The 18,928-nt window shown below is 42.0% G+C and overlaps 1 protein-coding gene across 4 annotated transcripts in view; it reads left to right on the top strand.

Annotated features, from left to right (window-relative positions):
• Positions 1-18,928, top strand: part of SH3PXD2A (SH3 and PX domains 2A) — a 275,011-nt gene that overhangs the window by 111,990 nt on the left and 144,093 nt on the right. For all 4 annotated transcript variants that reach the window (XM_060274714.1, XM_060274716.1, XM_060274713.1 and 1 more), the window contains 2 exons: positions 9,569-9,645; positions 16,918-17,009. In XM_060274714.1, the coding sequence (XP_060130697.1) occupies positions 9,569-9,645; positions 16,918-17,009 (169 nt within the window). The remainder of the gene's footprint in view (positions 1-9,568; positions 9,646-16,917; positions 17,010-18,928) is intronic.

Genomic DNA, 18,928 nt, shown 5'->3' with positions numbered 1-18,928 from the left:
TTCTTTGGTTTTTAAAGTACTTGTTTTATAAAATATTTGTGCCTACCACCATTTAGTACACCCATCCGTACCCACAATGACATTCTTAAAAGGGTAAAGAGAAGAGCTTGAATATATATTTAAACTAAAGGACAACAGCTGTTTTGGCACTGTGTGTGTGTGTGTGTGTGTTTGTGTGTAAGTAAATAATAATGGCATTCCCATCTCCCTACAATTTTAAAGGCACTTGCAGCAGAAGTTCTAAATATTTCAGAGATAACAACAAAATTGTTGAAAAGACAGCCCCTCAATTTTGTAGGGGGGAAATGAGAATATATGTGTGTCTATTTCGGCTTCAATACTATGCAGTAAGAATAGGACTTTCTTCTGAGTAAATATTCATAGGATTACTCCACATGACTTGCAAAATCTTTTTGCAACTGGCCATGAGACTTTTCTCCAGTTGTCATAGGACTTGAGTGCATTATTCCCGCAAAGTCAGGCACAAAATGGACTAAGTATTGTTCCTTTGTCAGGTTTGACTGTCAACTGCTGTTCGGTATTTAGTCTGCACCGCTATTCTCAGACATGCTACTTAGGGGCCATACGTTGCTTCTATTTATATGATTGTGGAATTTAGTATATCCCAACCTAACTTTTCCATGGTGATCACTATACCATTCCACCCACCCCTTTTTTGTTATTGCCATTTTTCTCCCAGTGAGCCTGGGCAGGATGGAGAATGGGGCAGCTTCTTTGTTTTCATAAAGAGCCCCCTACAACTAGGCATCAGAAAGGGAAACACACCAAGCATTCAAAGGCTGATTCCAGATGACAACTATGCCAATCCCTGTTCTGATCGCTGCTGTTCCAAATGATGTCAGGATGGGGCTCCCCACAACCATGTGAAAACAACCTCAAACCCTTGGGATAACTGATACCCCTTCAAAGAAGCAGTCTCTGTTTTGATTCTGGGTTTCCAACTACTATTGCTGGAGAAGCCAAGATTTGGAAGCACTCAACAGGCGGATCTTATGCTTGTTGCCTGAGGGCGGCCATTAATGCATTACCCCTCCCCCCCAAAAAAAGAGGTGCAAAAAGTTCGCATGGGTTCAATTATATGCATGGATGCCGACTTAGAAATAATTACTGTATTTTTGAAATGCAGAAATGCATTGCCTTCCAGTTGGTTTCTCACCATTGTGAATGCAGAATTATAGACACTAGAAGAAGCCAGGCTGAATATAATTCATGTACATGACCATATATATGATATGATTAAAATAAGTTTCTAAAACATAAAATAGTACACTAAATGTTAAAACGTTTGTGGATGAGAAACCCACCTAAATATGTGGGCAGGGACATGGGGGGCGGGCGGCATAGATTGCTTACTGTAAGACAAGCTGTATGGTGGCAGTCTTTGTTCTCCCCCACTCAATTTACAAAATCTAACTGCAGCATATATATTTTTCTGTACAGTACACCTGGACTCAATGATAAGCCATCACTTAGTGTAGTTTCCAGGAGCATGTCAAGCTCCACAGTTTCAAAGCTGCAGGGCTGCCAAATTGGAACTTGGCTTTGTAATTTAAGTAACACATTTATAAATAAAAGCACTCTTGTCTAATAATAAGTATGGGCAACTCTCAACTTACGCAGGAGTTACGTTCCAGGGATAGTGCATAAAGCCAGTATCACATAAAGTTAAAACACATTGGGTTCAATGGCAGGAGGGATTGCCATAGTCTGTCTTCTTCTTCTTCTAGACATCCACCCCCTTATTTTATTTTATTTTATTCATTTTTTGCCAAGCATGTAAACCTGAATGTGTGTAAATTAAATCTGTATATGTTGAGGGTTTCCTGAACCTCAAAAGTGCTGCAATATTGTCTGTATGACTATTAAAATAAGATGTTGTTAAATACTCAGTATTTCCCAATGTCTGATTTTACCAGACGTATGAAGTAATAAGACTTTACCCCAGACAGTTATTCTAAGAGAGGGCTCATTGGTGTAAAGCAGGATACAAATGTCCCTATGAGCTTATGCAGGTTTGAAAGTAAGTCCCATCCAGTTCAATGGGACTTACTCCCAAATACACATATACGGTTTCTACCAAATGTTTTAAAGAAAGAAAATAGATGGAGGATAGGATTTCAGCTGGGTTACTTCTACACTTCGGATTCCAGTGAAGGATTCAAGATGAATACCATGTCTTATTTGCCATGCTAGTTCCAAATAAAGCCATGAGGAGATTTTCTTCAAAATGGACAGGATGCGATTGATATCCCTAGTGGAAAATTGTTCAAGACACATGTACTCATAAATTATGGAATAAGAGATCCTGTTACCAGCCCATCTGTGTCTCCTAAAATAGCAATAAGAAGATAATTGTATTAACAGCCTTTCTTGGCGTATTTTGTGCTGTATTATTGACAGAGGCTATAAGCTGGTTTTGTTCCAATTAAGGAGTGCAACATACACCTTTAGATGATTTTTTCCTGTGGCATTTTTGGGTAGCAATCTCGTAAAATCAGAGGCTTTGTTTGAAATGAAAATGACAACATTTTCATAGCCATTTTCTTCAAAATAGTGTATCCTCTGTATTTTAAAGCATGCATATCCTTTTTTTTAAAAAAAAGAAAAACACCAGTCCATATCTATATATTTTTTTCTCCCAACTATATGAAACAATTGCTCCAATAGAGGGGTAAGGATGGTGACAGGTCCTTATGGGTGATCTGCAGATAGGGTTGCAAATGTGATTTTCAAAATATGTGGTCTGTTTGGGGGTCAGGGGTGGTCAATAGGCAGAGACAGGACAGGTTTTGACTTGGGTGATGGTTGTTTGGTTTCTCCATCCCTGCCACCGCCCCAACTGTTATTCAAGAGGCTAATATATGTCATGCATATGTCATGCATATGTACATACCAGTATATGTCATGCAAATGTACACACTTAAGCCTAACTGCAAAGTGAATGTGGCTTAAGTTTGCCTTTCAGATTGAAGCTGGTTTGAGGGGAAACACACCAAACAGCAGTATTTCTCAGGTAACTACAAGATAGCTCTGCATTGTGGGTAATGTTGTGAAAACATGGATTCAAAAGCCAGAGTAAATGTTAATGTGTGCACAGCCTAAAACAGCCCCAGCAGTCTCAATGTAGAGTAAAGCAGGGCTAATTAGAGGAAAGGATGAAACACCAGGGGGGGGGTGTCTTAAGATTGGGGATAACGTTTCCCCCCCTGCATTTTTTCTTATGTGAAGAACAAGAGCAAATTGGTTTAAAAATCTAGGAAGAAAACGTAAGTTAATCATTGGGACTTTCAAATAGAAAATCAGTTTGGGCAGTGAAACAACTGGCATTGGAGTCCTATGGACAGCCTATTTCTTCTTGTCTGCACCTTTCCTCTTTTGAATGGAAGAAACACCGGTGCAGGCCTATCCGCATTGTTTGATGCTAAAATCTGAGCTGCTGGAACCTTAGACGAACAGACTGATTTGTGCTGGACTTAAAGGATAGTTTTATCTAAAAAGATCTGCACTGACTTTGCATGGAAGCCACTTGAAAATCCTGCCTATAAATTCCAAGGGCAAGCTTGCCTTTATTTGTGGGTTTAAAATGCTTTCATACAGTGCATCCGGTCCATACGGTCCACACACCCTTCAGATGTGGAAAGGTAGGAGAGTGCTCAGCTGAGCTCTCAGTGTGCTTTGTTCATAGGCCTGTGAAGAGGATGGCATCTATCCATCATCAGGATGGAAATGGAGACCTCAAGTCTACCAACTTGACCACCCTTTGAGGGTTATGTGAGGTTCTTGGTGTCAGGATTCTGTAAACGATGGCCAGCCTGCGTAGCACAGCAGCACAAGGGAACAAAGGCAGGCAGTATTTGGGGAGTTGTTGCTTCTCTTTGGCTGTGCTTGGAAAGAAGGCCCAGCTTGTTTGGGCTAGTGTTTTTCTAGCAGCCTGTCCAGTGCGACTGCCTTATGCTCTGAAATTCAGATGCAATTATTCAAGATCCAAAAGAACATTTGTCAGTTCACAATCCTCCTAAGTTTTACTAGTATTCGTTTATATTTTTATATAAAAAAGCTGTCATATATCCTGTATAGTGAAAAATTCTGTAACTATTGAATAAGCAGGAGGCAGATCCTGCTGTCATTTTTGCTTAGGACACTTTTCCTTTCAAGGGGGGGGGGAAAGTAATTGGCTAGAACAACAATCCCTGAGTGAGCTTCTTAATGCTTTTGCTTTCATTGGGGGAAAGGCTGTTGAAATGTGACGGCTCTGTGTGGCCTGAATGGGTTCATTCTGACACAGGCACTTTGGTTAATGACAGCAGATTCTCTTATGTGAGCTGAAGTGTCACATAAAAGTGTTATTTTGCAGTTAAGCTTCATTTTGATTTTTTTCCTCTTTTGGAGGCTGAAGTAAGAATAGCCTGCATAGCAAACTGTTAACAGGTTTCAGAAGGTGATAAGTTGCCTCATACCAAACCAGACCATTGTTCACAGTGACTGGCAGCAGCTCTGCAGAGACTCCAACACATAGCTGCCAAGTTTTCCCTTTTCTCGCGAGGAAGCCTATTCAGCATAAGAGAAAATCCCTTAAAATAAGGGATAACTTGGCAGCTATGCTCCAACAGGGGTCTGTCACAGCCCTGGTTGGAAATGCTGGCAATTGAACCTGGGACCTTTGGCATTCAAAGTATCCTTGGGTTCTATAGGTAATGAATAATGTGGTAAGAAGTCCATGCTAGTTGTGTTTAGGAATATATTTTCTCAGCAAAGGATTGGGGTCCTCTGGAGCCTTGAAAAGGCTATCAGGGTTTGACCTTCAGTGGTTCTCATAGCTGCCAAGTTTTCCCTTTTCTCATGAGGAAGCCTATTCATCATAAGGGGATTTCCCTTTAAAAAAGGGATAACTTGGCAGCTATGAGTGGTTCTGCACCTCCCCAAGCATTAGTTGCTATACTTAAAGGGCCTGTAACCTATTTTGCAGTGTGGGAGAGGATGCAAGGGAATCATCTTCAGACTGCAAGGATGATGGAAGAGCCACATCCTCAGGCTGGGAATGCTGAGGTCTCCCCCTTGAGCAGGGCAACTAGGGCAGCATCTGAAGCAGAGTTCTCTACAGGCCAGCTCTGCCACATGCAACATACGCACCATACATTTATGGTTCATCCCTCATAGAGCTACAATTGCCATCACCATCAACAGTTCCCAGAACTGTTTGGGGAGGGTGTATGGTGCAACCATAGTTCTGGACACTGTTACTTCTTTCCTTCCTATTCTTAAAGAAATAAGTATCAAGAAGGCACAGCAAGAGGCATAGGAGAACAGCAGGTTCAGTGAGTGTCATTTAAGATACTGCAATTGTGTATGTCACTAACATACTGTAAAAAACATGTTGTGTGACTACAAAGGTTATGATTCTCACCTGACTATAAGGCTTCATGTCAGGTTTCTGGCGAAGGCCTGTTGAGTAGCATTTCTTGACTTATATAACAGCAGCCCTACCCTGTCTACTGCACATGCAGTCGAAACTTGGGTTTTGTGGTTTTTTTTTTACTTCAAGGAGTTATCAGAAAGATGATGCAAGACGTCTTTATTTTATCCTGTAAAACTGTAAGAAGGGAATCTTTTTGGATGCCATTTCAGTTGGTATATTTGTGCAGCTCCTTGGCCATTGGTTACACTGTGATGAGAAGGATGAAATTGACATTCTGTCAACAAAACACTCTCTGTGTCTCCCCACCCCTGCTTTCCTCTTGTTGATGTCTAAGTGGCTTCAGACAGCTTGCCTATAATGGCCATTTATGAATTTTATTGTATGTAACAGAGGCTTGAGTGTTTGTTCTCCTGCAGAGTGATGGAAGGAATTTCATGGTGAGAAGCATAAAGGAAGTTTGTTTCCCAGTACCAATTGTATATCTGTGCTCCTCCAGTGCCTAAAAAGGACAGTTACAGATAAGAGGAGAAATATATTTCTTTAAAGCAGGGTGGTGGTAGTGGTGTTATAGCTTCCCCCCTCTCATTTATCCAGCTCTATGCAGACATGGTGCAACAACGTTAGGAGCAATTCTCCATTTAAAAATCAGAGCAAATCATACAGCTCTAAGGAAGGCTTAAAGATGCATTCAACCAGCAAGTCAATTAGAGTTGTGCCAGATGGACTCCCTTCCTGATGATGGACCAATACAGATCATCATAAATCTCTTGGCAATAAATGGGGATATTTGATCTTCCCAGGTCTTCAAGAAATCTTTAAATAGTAGCTTGAATTTCCCTGTGAAGAAAATGATTGTACGCAAGAGGCTAACATAAAAATGTATGCACTAAAAACTCAAAGCGGTTTCTGTGCTAGAATAATAATAAAAATTCCTTCAGTAGCACCTTAAAGACCAACTAAGTTTTTATTTTGGTATGAGCTTTCATGTGCATGCACACTTCTTCAGATACACTTGAAACAGAAGCAACCAGATCCTTATATATATTCAGAGGGTGTGGGGGGGGGGTGATGGGAATGGGTGATGGACTGTAAGAGTGGTAAACCTGTTGTTGTCTGTTTCAAGTGTATCTGAAGAAGTGTGCATGCACACGAAAGCTCATACCAAAATAAAAACTTAGTTGGTCTTTAAGGTGCTACTGAAGGAATTTTTTTTTATTTTGCTTCGACTCAGACCAACATGGCTACCTACCTGTAACTGTGCTAGAATAAATCATTTGAATTAGGCACATTTCAAAAAAAATTAAAATTGAGATTTTGCAAGATTGTGTGTGCATGTTTGTGGAAAGGAAGGGGTAGTATGTGGGGGAAATGCTATAGCTGAAAATGCAATGCCTGGACCAAAATTTCTTATTTCTCTCTCTCAGTGGTGGCTGGTGTCAATTGGGGCCAATAGGGCAAAAGGCAGGGAGACCAACTGTAAGTGGAGACCAAGCCAATGAGAGGCAGAGCCAGTGCTATTTTTCTAGAAAAAGAGGTGCCGGAACTCACCATGAACACCTCCCTTTTTCTCTTATAATGGCAATGGCACATATCTGAGAGGTGCCAGAACTGAGTTCTGCTGAGTTCTGGCTGAAAAAGCCCTGGGTAGCCCTGGCACTAGGAGAAGGGGACGACAGAGGACGAGATGGTTGGACAGTGTTCTCGAAGCTACGGACATGAGTTTGACCAAACTGCGGGAGAGAGTGGAAGACAGGAGTGCCTGGCGTGCTCTGGTCCATGGGGTCACGAAGAATGGGACATGACTAAACGACTAAACAACAATAACAACAAGAGCAAAATAGTTCTGGTTTTGTTCCCATCTTTCTCCTCCTCCTCCCTGCTGAGTTCTCCAGAGGCTATAATGGTTAAATCATCATCATTATTAATCCCTGCCTTTCTCCCAGACTGGGTATGGTGTGGGGTCTTTTTGTCAACCTGAATGGTCTACAGCTGACTTTCCAATCTCTCTTCCGTTAGAGAGCAGCAGCAGCAGCAGCAGCAGCATTTAAGGAATTAATGCAGATATGGCATATCCTAGGACCTCACCCCATCCTTTAAAAAAATATATATTTTGTTTTGTTTTATTACTCTATTCCACACATAACATTACAGTTGCCTTGTTTCTCATGTCCATACCTTGTATCTATTCTGGTACTTTGGAACTGTTGGTAGGAATGAGCTTCCTTGAACTGTCCGCTTAGCAAAGTTGAATTGCAATTTCAGGAGGCCTTTCATATGTTCCACATCTATGGCTGCTTTATATTTTGTAAAATATGGCCACCACCAGTCTGGTTTTCACTTTGTGGCTTGGATTAGAAACTGGGGAATGGGAGTCGTTCACAATCCACACTATCTCCACATGACACATTGTTAAAACTTCTGCTTAGCTTGCCCAGCACACCAGTTAGTTGGAATGCTTAAAAGGTGGGGGCTGTTGTATTGTAAAAACAGTAATGACCACCACAACCCCACAAAATTAGGATGTTTGTATAGTGTCCTTCTGTGCAGCAGTTTGAAAGGAGGATGTTTGCTCTAAACCAGGGGTCCCCAAACTACGGCCCCCGGGCCGGATGCGGCCCAATCGGCCTTCCAATCCGGCCCGCGACGACCCCCGCCGCCCGCTGCCGCCGCCCGCTCTCACGGCGCGCGGCGCAGCGGCGATCTGAAAAATCGGCAAAAAATCGCCGAAAATCCTTTGTGCGCATGCGTACGGGCCTCTCCCGACCCGGAAGAGGTCATTTCTGGTGCACTTCCGGGTCGGGGGAGGCCCATACGCATGCGCACAAGCGATTTTCGCCGATTTTTTTTCCGCCCGTGTGCGTGTGCGCATGCGCACGGGCGAGCACTCCCCCGCCCTCCGGCCCGCTGCGCGCGCACTCCCCTGCAGTCCGGCCCACCGCGCGGTCGGCGCGGCGGGCACCGGCCCGCCGCTCCGTAAGTCTGGGGACCCCTGCTCTAAACTAAGCTTCACATTGCGAGGAAAAAACCAAGGCATGTACCCCATGTTGCCTTGTGTTGTTGTAGTAGACTGAGAAGTGAAGCAAAACTTACACATGATTTATGCAGTTTAATCCCCCAGTTTAATCCTCCATTCATTTAGCCTGAAAGGTCTTCTTAATCACACCCAGACCCACTAAATTGATATTTTGCCAACTACTGAGGGGTGCTGGAATGCATTCTCTTATCCTCCAAAGAGACAGCAAGTATTGTTAGAGCAGACAGCACCAGCCAGCTGTTGATGAGAACCTGGTCCTGATCCTGCAAACATGTGCAACCCTTGAAATAGATGCAGGGTTATTACAGTATCCAACCTGGAAGTTACCAGCTCATGGACAACTGTGATCAGGCTTTCCTGCTTCATTTCTCAGGCCCTACTAAGCTGTCTTTGTAGGATCTAGTCCAGGGGTCCCCAAACTAAGGCCCCGGGGGCGCATGCGGCCCAATCGCCTTCTAAATCTGGCCTGCTGATGGTCCGGGAATCAGCATGTTTTTACATGAGTAGAATGTGTCCTTTTATTTAAAATGCATCTCTGGGTTATTTGTGGTGCCTGCCTGGTGTTTTTACATGAGTAGAATGTGTCCTTTTATTTAAAATGCATCTCTGGGTTATTTGTGGGGCATAGGAATTTGTTCATATTTTTTTCCAAAATATAGTCCCCCCCCCCCAAGGTCTGAGGGACAATGGACCGGCCCCCAGCTGAAAAAGTTTGCTGACCCCTGATCTAGTCAGAATGGACGATTCTGTATGTATTATTCTCCAGCCATCTGGTGCAGCTGCTTCCAGGCAGGGTGGTTCAGACAGTAGGACACCAGGGCCCTGCATTCAGACCTTACTGTTCTGAGCCCTGATTCCGTACACCTTTGACTGGGTAATGATGCCTGCAGTACAAAAAAATCTGACAGCCAGCCTCATTTCACACATTTCCTAGAGTGTGAAAAAGTGTAACAATTCCAAACTGTCCGACCTCTTGGTCTGCCACAAGCCCCACTCATTTAGCTTTCTAACTTTTTTTTCTTCACGCCTGGGCTCAAATAGTCAAAGTGTTCTCTGGGAGGCACCTGCTCATTCTCTACATCCTCTTCCCTCCCTAGGTAAAATCCTATTCCGGAGAAGTCACATTCGAGATGTCGCTGTGAAGAGGCTACGGCCCATTGATGACTATTGCAGGGTAAGAATTCTTATCTTCTTATCTGACAGAGCACAATGAGAGATGGTCACCCAAGCATATTTAGAGGGGAACAGGACTGTTTTAGCTTACTGGTATGTCTACAGAGTTTCTCTCACACACAAACAAAAGATGCATAGTTGAATTAACTATAATCTGAATCTGAAAAATAAAGGAAGATGAAAATGGTGCTTACCCTTCAGAATGCACCCTTTGAGTTCCAGAGGTGTGTAGTGGAAAGGGCCATATATAATATAGTCCTCTCTCTTAAGTGATGTCAACATCCCTATGGCATTTAATTATTTCTTAAATAGCTCCCGTGGCAATGTGTCCCCCGCCTATCAATAATCTAGAACGTCCAGTGTTCCACAGTTCCACAGAGGACTCCCATGGTATTTTTCAAAGTATTTCCTTTCTTCTTAAAAGTAACTATTTACATGATTGATCACCTTGACCCAGGGCATGTTCATTCAGTATTATTTCTAATGGAAGAAGGAAAGGAGGACGCTTAATAGATATACCTGACCTATAGAGCTTTACTTTACTTTGGCCACCTCATGAGAAGAGAAGAATCCTTGGAAAAGACCCTGATGTTGGGAAAGATTGAGGGCACTAGGAGAAGGGGACGACAGAGGACGAGATGGTTGGACAGTGTTCTCGAAGCTACGAACATGAGTTTGACCAAACTGCGGGAGGCAGTGCAAGACAGGAGTGCCTGGCGTGCTATGGTCCATGGGGTCACGAAGAGTCGGACACGACTAAACGACTAAACAACAACATAGAGCTTTATAGGTCAAAGACCAGAGAGGAAGCCGCTGTAGATCCTGGAGCTGGAATCCTTGGAGGTTCACTCCTGTGAGGTTGCCAGCTGCTACATCTAGAAGCTGTGGTATTTCAAAGTAAGTTACAAAGGCCCGTTGCTCCTTAAAATCAAACTGTCTCTTGCTTCACTCTGGCTGCAAATCCTATGCACATTTACTTTTGAGTAAACTCCATAAAATTCATTGGGGCTTACTTCTCAGTCACCATACACATAATTGGGCCCCTTTCACAATCAACGTGTTGTATTTTCAAAATAATATTTATTTATTTACTGAATGGATTTTTTTTACTCCACTGTAAAATATGCCAAATATGCACACAATTAATGTAAATGCTGTTTGTATTAGAATGGGGTGTGTGCGGGTATCCTCATTCTTTTGGATCCTGATCAATATGAACAAAGACTCAGAGAGTATCAGGAAATACCGTAACCAGTCTACATTAATTGTTCTTATAAATGCCCTCACTGAGCATGGTTAAACAGAGGCGAAGACATGATGCCCATGGTGTTAGCACTTGCTGACTAATAGAGGGTCAAATAGGGTCTCTAAAATTAGTTCAGCTTCTGCTCCCCTCCCCTCTCCCCCGGTATAGTTTTAGGCAAAATAATGTGGTAGAAGCATAATGATAGTAACATGCTCCAAAGTTCTAAGAGCTCAAGACCCAAAGAAAAGAGAGCATTAATTCTCAACCCTCTGGCTAGGCAAAACGGAACTAAAACCTTATCTTATGAGATCAAGCCTTTTGTGCAACAATTGATGCAGTGTCTGGCAAATGAAGGCATAATGGCTGTAACCACGTGTACTCACACTGTATCCTTCACATTAATCGTTCAGACAGGAACTGTGCAAAACATGTGCATATGAAATAATGTCATGGGTTCACTGAACAGACGTGCTGCTCAGAAAGCAGGAATTCACTCCAAGATTGTAGAGGTGGCCTCTGACCCCACCCAGAAACCAGACATTGGTTACCGTACTTATCTAAGATGCAATTGTTTGAGAAGCAGACAGTCCCTTACTGGCTCAAAGGACGTGTCTAAGAAATACATGCTTGAGAAATTCTTATATCATTTATGGCTGTGATAATGAAGGCTACTTAACTGCTAGTCAGTATTCATCTTGGTCCCTTTTACTATCTGTGTCAGTGGAATCTACCAAAGAAGTCCCCTTGCAGTGAAGTCAGGCTCCTTTTGTTCTTAAAAATTCTATCTTGAGATGAAGATTGTGTGTGTATGTTTGTGCCTATATTGATTGAGTGTTAGTAGGACTGTTCCATCGACGACACTGTAGTTATTAAAAAGCAGCAGTCCCTTATCTACTGAGATTCACAGTTGATTCTTTGAACTCACATGATATGGAATGTGATCATGCAAATGTCCACTAATTGGAGACATCATATTATGCCCAATGTACAAGTCAGCTAGGGTGGCATGGTGAAAAGGAGGGAGCCCCTTGAACCTCTGATAGTTGTGAATTTCAGCAGGTGTAGCTTGCATGGCAACATGGTTTATCACGATGTACAAACACAGCTTTTTTTCTATCACACACGATGCTGCTCCAGTTTCAGTGGTGGTCTGTGGTCTGTAGTACAACTAACTTAACTTGCACTGGGACTTGTATGATTGGACCCAAAGTTAGGGAATAATATGCCAGGAAATATTTGTGCCTCTTACAAAATAAATAAAAGAAAACAAACCGGAACATAGACAGTGGAAGAGAATTTGAAGGGGTGGCCAAAAGGTTTGCAGTGTAACTCTGCTCTGGTTAGCCTCAGAACTCTTCAGCTGTACCACTGGCTTGTACCAATGTGTGAGGGTATCTCTGTGAAAGTTTCCATCCAACTAGAACCTGCCAAAATATGAGCAACATGTAGATAAGAAAAATAAAATTTAAAAAACACAAAAAACTCCACATTGGACAGTTTTGTGGTTACTCTCACAACAATCCTGTGAAATAGGTGCAGGATGATGATTGGACTTCGTGGCAGAGAAGGGATTTAACTGGGTTCTTTCTGGTCCTAGTTTAACACATACCGGTAATAACTTGATATAGTTGTTAGGACCTAACTGCTGTACTGTGTTATAGATGTGAATGGTCTCTAGAGCCAATTTCATGCCATGTGCATTTGGCAAATATATAGCAAACTTGTCTTAAGATGATGATTGGACAATTCCATAACAGTCTAGTCAGTGCAATCCTTGATTGCTGCTGCCACAATGGTATCAGTCTGTCAGTAGATCACTACCTCACACAGTGTGTATATATATGTAGCATGAAATTGGTACCAGGCCATATTTGGCCACATCAAATCACTTTTCCAAGTTATGCCCTAGAAAAAGCAGATAATGAATTTATTTTATTCAGCAGAAAGAAGCAATGCAAATCAAAGTACACCAATCTCTGCATATAGAGAAACTCATGGCAAATATTACTTTCAAAATCAGATCTGCTGTATAGCTGACAGGAGTCTTTAAAAGCAACCTTTCTCAACCTTGGGTCCCCAGATGTTGTTGGACTACAACTCCCATCATCCCTGACCACTGATCCTGCTAGCTAGGGATGATGGGAGTTGTAGTCCAACAACATTTGGGGACCCAAGGTTGAGAAACACTGTTTAAAGTGAAGAACAGGAGATGCCCAGGCTACCTCTGCTCAGCAGACCTTCCAAGAACCCGTGTGATGTGCTTCATAGCCATACAGCTGCTAAAGTAAATAACTCAGCTTTGATAATTAGGCTCTTTCTGGCACTGTAATGGAAGTCTTTCCAGAGGCAAGTTGAGGATCAGGCACAGTAAGGGACCTATCTTTTCATGTATATAAACACAAACTCTGAATGTTTTTGCCTGGTAATCAGCAAGACTGTGTGAGCTGCGCTTGTAAATATTTCTTGCCCACTGGAATTTATCTCCCTGGATCATTTTCCTGTTAGCAAACTTGGCATTATTTTTGTGTGAATTGAACTCTTCCAGGGCCCATCTGAAGCAGCTTTCTTCTTTCAACTTTGCAGTTTCCCCCAATCTGAAATAATGAGCTACTTCATAGGCTTTCTATACCAGACACATTTCATTCTTTAGTAACTGTTGTGGTCACATAAAGCCTCTCTAAATGCGTGTGCAATGTATCTTGCACCGTTAATGCATATAATGCCTTTTCCATTCTTATTTGCCAAAACATTTAATTCCATTCGTTAACCCAGTGGCGTCTTTTCCTACCTTGTCCATTCCCCTTCTCCATGCCCCCGTCCTCTGCTACTTAATTCCTTCTGGTGTCCTGCTGGATCATTCAGACCAAAGCCTCTTCAGCCCAGTATCCTGATCCAACAAAATAAATAAAGGTAAAGGTAACGGGACCCCTGACCATTAGGTCCAGTTGCGGACGACTCTGGGGTTGCGGCGCTCATCTCACTTTACTGGCCAAGGGAGCCGACGTTTGTCCACAGACAGCTTCTGGGTCATGTGGCCTGCATGACTAAGCCGCTTCTGGTGAACCAGAGCAGTGCATGGAAACACTGTTTACCCTTCCCGCTTGGAGCGGTACCTATTTATCTACAGTGCTTGCACTTTGATGTGCTTTCGAACTGCTAGGTTGGCAGGAGCTGGGACCGAGCAACGAGAGCTCACCCTTTCGCCGGGATTCGAACCTCCGACCTTCTGATCGGCAAGCCCTAAGCACCACCCACGTCCCTAACAAGATAAATAAATAAGCATTAAAAAGCCTTTGCTCCCTAATAGAATTACACTTCCCAAGGGAACGACTCCAAAACCACTTGAGCCCAGAATGTAGAGGCACTTGCAGAATGTGGTTCCATGAGAATCATTGACACCTTTCAATAGTGCCTATTAAATCAGTACTTGATGAGTGACAATTTTCCCACTCTGATGTTCCTGCGTTTTGTGAGCTTTTAAAAAGCATTTGAGATTTCAAAACAACAATATTCCCCAAACTCATTAGAGGCTGTTTGCTCCCTCTCCCTCCACTCAAGTGCTACAGGGATCTTTTAGCCTTTTGGAAAATTGGCAAATGTGAGCAGGGCTACGTAGCCTTTACTCTCACAGCAATGTCTTGACATTTCGTTAACCTTTTCCTTAGGGGGAAAAAAATCTCCTTTGAAATGGTGTGTTCATCTTCTCCAGTCGCAAAGTACATATATCTTCCATTTTGAAGGAAAGGAAGCAAATTGATATAGCTGTCGCTTACAACAAAGCTATTGCTTGCAGCCCAACCCCACTGAATTGTGTAAGGATAATTTGCACTACTGGTGCTGTGTGAGGCTAGCTCAATGGTAGAAACAATCTTTCTACACAGGTTCTATTCAGATGTCATGCTGTCCAGTCGTCCAACAAAGGATTGGGGAGAAGCTTTGTATGAACTCACTCTTTCCTCACCTTTCGTCCTATAAGCAAGCCCAGCTTAATGGAACACTTACTGGTTTGTCAGACTACAAACTGGTTTGAATTTCCAGACCAAATCTGCAAATTCAAGTTTAAACTTTGGCTTGCAATCCTTATTTGGCTCATACAATCAGGATGTGTTTCATTAAACCAAGCACTGAAGGGGAAAGGAGAGGAGGGATTATGTATGTACAGTGCCTGATCCTGCAAACCATGGATTGGATTAACACAGGCACCTGAATGCAAACACAGGGATGTCAGGGTGCCCTTGCATGGTTGTGGGCCATACCAGCTTTTATAGATTCAGCAATTCCTTCCTATCGTTTATATGGAAACAATACCAGTATTTCACACAATTAATGAAAAGTATTTACCTCTAATCACCAGCATAAAAGGTTCTGGGATATTTCCACTCCTAGCGCAGGCAGGAAGCCATGAAAAAGAAGGAAATATGGGGGTCTTCTAACCGTTGGGATGGACTTTCTTAACTCCTGTGCCAGGGAAATCATATAATAAATTGTGGATATACTCACACAGTCAAGCCCACATTTTCAAATCACATCATGGCAATATAATTGCGGTCAAACTGATCCTCTGTTTTTATGATTAATTTTAATTAATCCTATCCGTAATATGGTTTTTTCCGTAATATGTATATGTACCACTTAGACGCTTGGGTGATTAAACAGTATATATACAGGTGACATAAATAAACAAACCTTATCAAATTGCATTAAACAATGGAAAGGATTCATTTTTTCTCAAACATGAAAGGCAACCAACAAGATCAACAAACATAAAGAAACAAAGAAAAGCAATTGCTTAAAAAAATATGCACCATCACAGAACAAGGTATCAGAGCACTATAAATCAGGCACATAGTAAATGAGTTAGATCAAGTTTGCTAGTCCTAATTGGTACAATATTCAAATTGCCAAGACATATCTGGGGACGGACGGACACTTTTTTAAAAAACTGCTTTTACATCCAGATAAGCCGGGCAACCTCATTCTGGTGAATGGGTTTATAACAAGTCTGAGAAGATTTGGTTATACTGAACTCTTTGGTGAGGGCTTACCCATACTTTCCCCCGGGGAAAACCACTCTTTAGCACTCAGTAGGAGCAAACAGCAGTTGGGTTTTCCATGGATTTCCATTTGTTTCTATTTAGAGCTAAAGAGCAGATTTTCCTTGGGAAAGGAGCAGGGTAAGCGGAAAACCTCTCAGACCCATACTTAGAAAGCATTGGTCAAACAGAAAACCTCTCAGACATGTGCTTTATAGGCACGTGAGAAGCAGTAGTATGGACGAGCCCTTAGAAAAAATAGGGTTTTTTTACAAAACCTACCCATTATCCTTGCTGATTTGTTTAAATCTCTTTGCAATCTGGGAAGTCAGGATTGTTGTGTCTGATCCTGTGCATAAACACCAGCCATTGGAAATTGGAAGGAAGTATTCCTAATACATTTTTGTTGTAGTAAAGCATCTTTAAGTGAATTATGAAATGAGTGAGATTATAATGTCAAGGACTCTGTTTTGTTAACAAAATATTAAACAGGTATAGCATAGGTATGTTTTGACCCAGAACAGCTAGCTTTTGTGCTTATTTAAATATAGAGCGTAAGATTACTTCTTCCTTTTGTACCAGCTAATGATACCATAACAAGGGATGATGCCTTTCTCTTTAAAAATTCCCCATCACTAAGGACTAGTCTACATTTCTGCTTGTCCCATACCTAGAAAGGGACGACCAACTAAAGCAGGCTTTTTCAATCTTTGGTCTCAAGGTGTTGCTGGACTACATCTCCGATCACCCCGACCTGTGGCCATGCTCCCTGGGGATGATGGGGATTGTAGTGTAACAACATCTGGGGCCCAAGGTTGGGGAATATTGAACAAGGATCGGCAGATATGAATCTGCTTGAAGACCAAGTTTATAAGTTCAATTTGTGTTTTTATGTCATCCTGTTTTTATTCACTAACATTTCTGGGTTGAGAAAATTCTTGTTACTTGGCATATTTTTAAAAACTGACTTTCCCTTATATATATTTAAAAACAGGCATTGGTGAAGCTTCCCCCTCACATTTCACAATGTGATGAAGTCTTTCAGTTCTTTGAGACCAGACCAGAGGACCTAAACCCCCCTAAAGAGTAAGTTCCATTGTTGCTTTTTGCTGCTGTACTTCTCCAATTTTGTTAGCGAGGAAGGAAGCTAAAGGTCATTGCATTTTATCGTATCCAGAGGATGGAAGAACACTTGGTTTTATTTTAAGCTTTTAATTCCCAGGGAAATGAGACTATAATTTGGCACATGTAAGCCTGTCTCTGTGTGTGTGTGTGTGCTTATGCAAGGGGAAAATTGAAACAAACTTGGCATCTGTTTAATCATAGGTCAGAGGACAGAACTTTTCTCGCTTTGTTAGTTTGCCTAATTGTGTTCTTCCAAGGAATAATTAAAGTCATAAAAGTATTGGCTTTATCAGCTGAAGGAAATCCTGCCAGTTAAAATATCAAGTTTTAATCACCGTCTACCTTACTAGATATACTCATGCTCAAAGATTATTTGCAAGGCTTTGATTATGATCCGTGACGCATACAATATCCGGAGAGCCTATTTTTTGGAAGTCGGAAGCATAATCAATCACACCAAGAGAGCAGATTCTTCTGGATGCAGAAGAGAAATATACCTGCCTTTCTGCTGAATTACCAATAACTATATTATTTGTGTTATATCTCTCCTCCCAGCAGACTGCAATTAGCGGGGGTGGGGGTGGGGAGTTTCCCAATGTGGGCCTCAAACTCACAACTCTCAGATCAAGTGTCTCGTGCTCTACCAAATGAGCTATCCTCTCTGGCCTCCTAGTACTCTGTCAACCCAACAAAAGGGCATCAAATGTACCTAGGAAGGAGTTGTGAATGTTCCTCTGCCTCTTCTGTATTGCAGCTGCTTACTAGTGGGATGCAGCTACCAGGCGATGTAAAGCCAAATTACACATTATGTATGTCCAAATATTTTCATTTTAAAGCAGCAGTAAGTAAGTGGGGGTGGAGGGATTGGAGCAGTAGTGCTGGAGTAAATTTGAACTATTTTGTTCATGCTGTTTTCCTGACCTAATTTCACCAGCAAAGCTGTGGTTAGCTCTACAGGATTTTTTTCTCCTCATATATTTTCTGCAACTTTGGGAGTATTTCAATTGGGAACAGGTATGTGGGCCCTGTTTTGATCAGATTTTAAATGAACCCTAAATCCTTGGAAGTGGTTGAGCACCTATGAAGCTAACTAGCTAGCTAAACAAAGAAACAAACAAACTAATCAAAATGTTATGCATCTAACCAGTGCCTGGCGTGCTATGGTCCATGGGGTCACGAAGAGTCGGACACGACTAAACGACTAAACAACAACAACAATGCATCTAAAGGGATACCTAATTCAAAATATTGTGATTGGACAGGAATCCAGTTGTGTATGAAATCTGACATTTCACCAGAAGATGCCAAGAAATTGCCTTCCTTCCCCTTCTCCCTGCAGTTGCCGTACCTCGCAATCTACTCCAGAGGGGTCCTCCAAGCCTTCAGAGTATATTTTAGGGGCGCATGGGCAGATTCTTGGAGTAAGAGGGGGAGAATGAGCCGTTTACACAAATTGAAATCCAGTGCAAAAAGATCACTACAGTTGGTTGTCACACTGCATCATTAATTCCATAATGTTCTACATAAGAAAGGTAGTTCTATTCACCTATCCACTCTGCTTTCAAGAAAAAGAAACACGTTGTTTCTGAAAATTGCTTTTGCACGTATTGATCTGTTCTCTGGTTTCCAGCAAAGTAATTGATATCTTTGGAGATCTGAACAGTTTTACCATGGTATATAATTGAATTTATATTGGTAGTCCAGCCAGATGTTCTCATTCTGACCTAGAGCTAGAAGGAGGTTATCAGACACTAACATTCCTCTTACGTGCAAAGATTTATTTATGCGTTTAAAAATGGGAGGAAGTGGAGCCCTCTCTGTTCCAAGTACACACACCTTTTAAGTGACTAAATAAAAACTGATTTTCCAGGCAACACGCA

This window comes from Zootoca vivipara, chromosome 5 (assembly GCF_963506605.1).
Source record: "Zootoca vivipara chromosome 5, rZooViv1.1, whole genome shotgun sequence".
Classification (NCBI taxonomy): Eukaryota; Metazoa; Chordata; class Lepidosauria; order Squamata; family Lacertidae; genus Zootoca; species Zootoca vivipara.
Note: the sequence above shows the minus strand (reverse complement) of the source record. Positions and strands in the feature narration are given on the sequence as shown.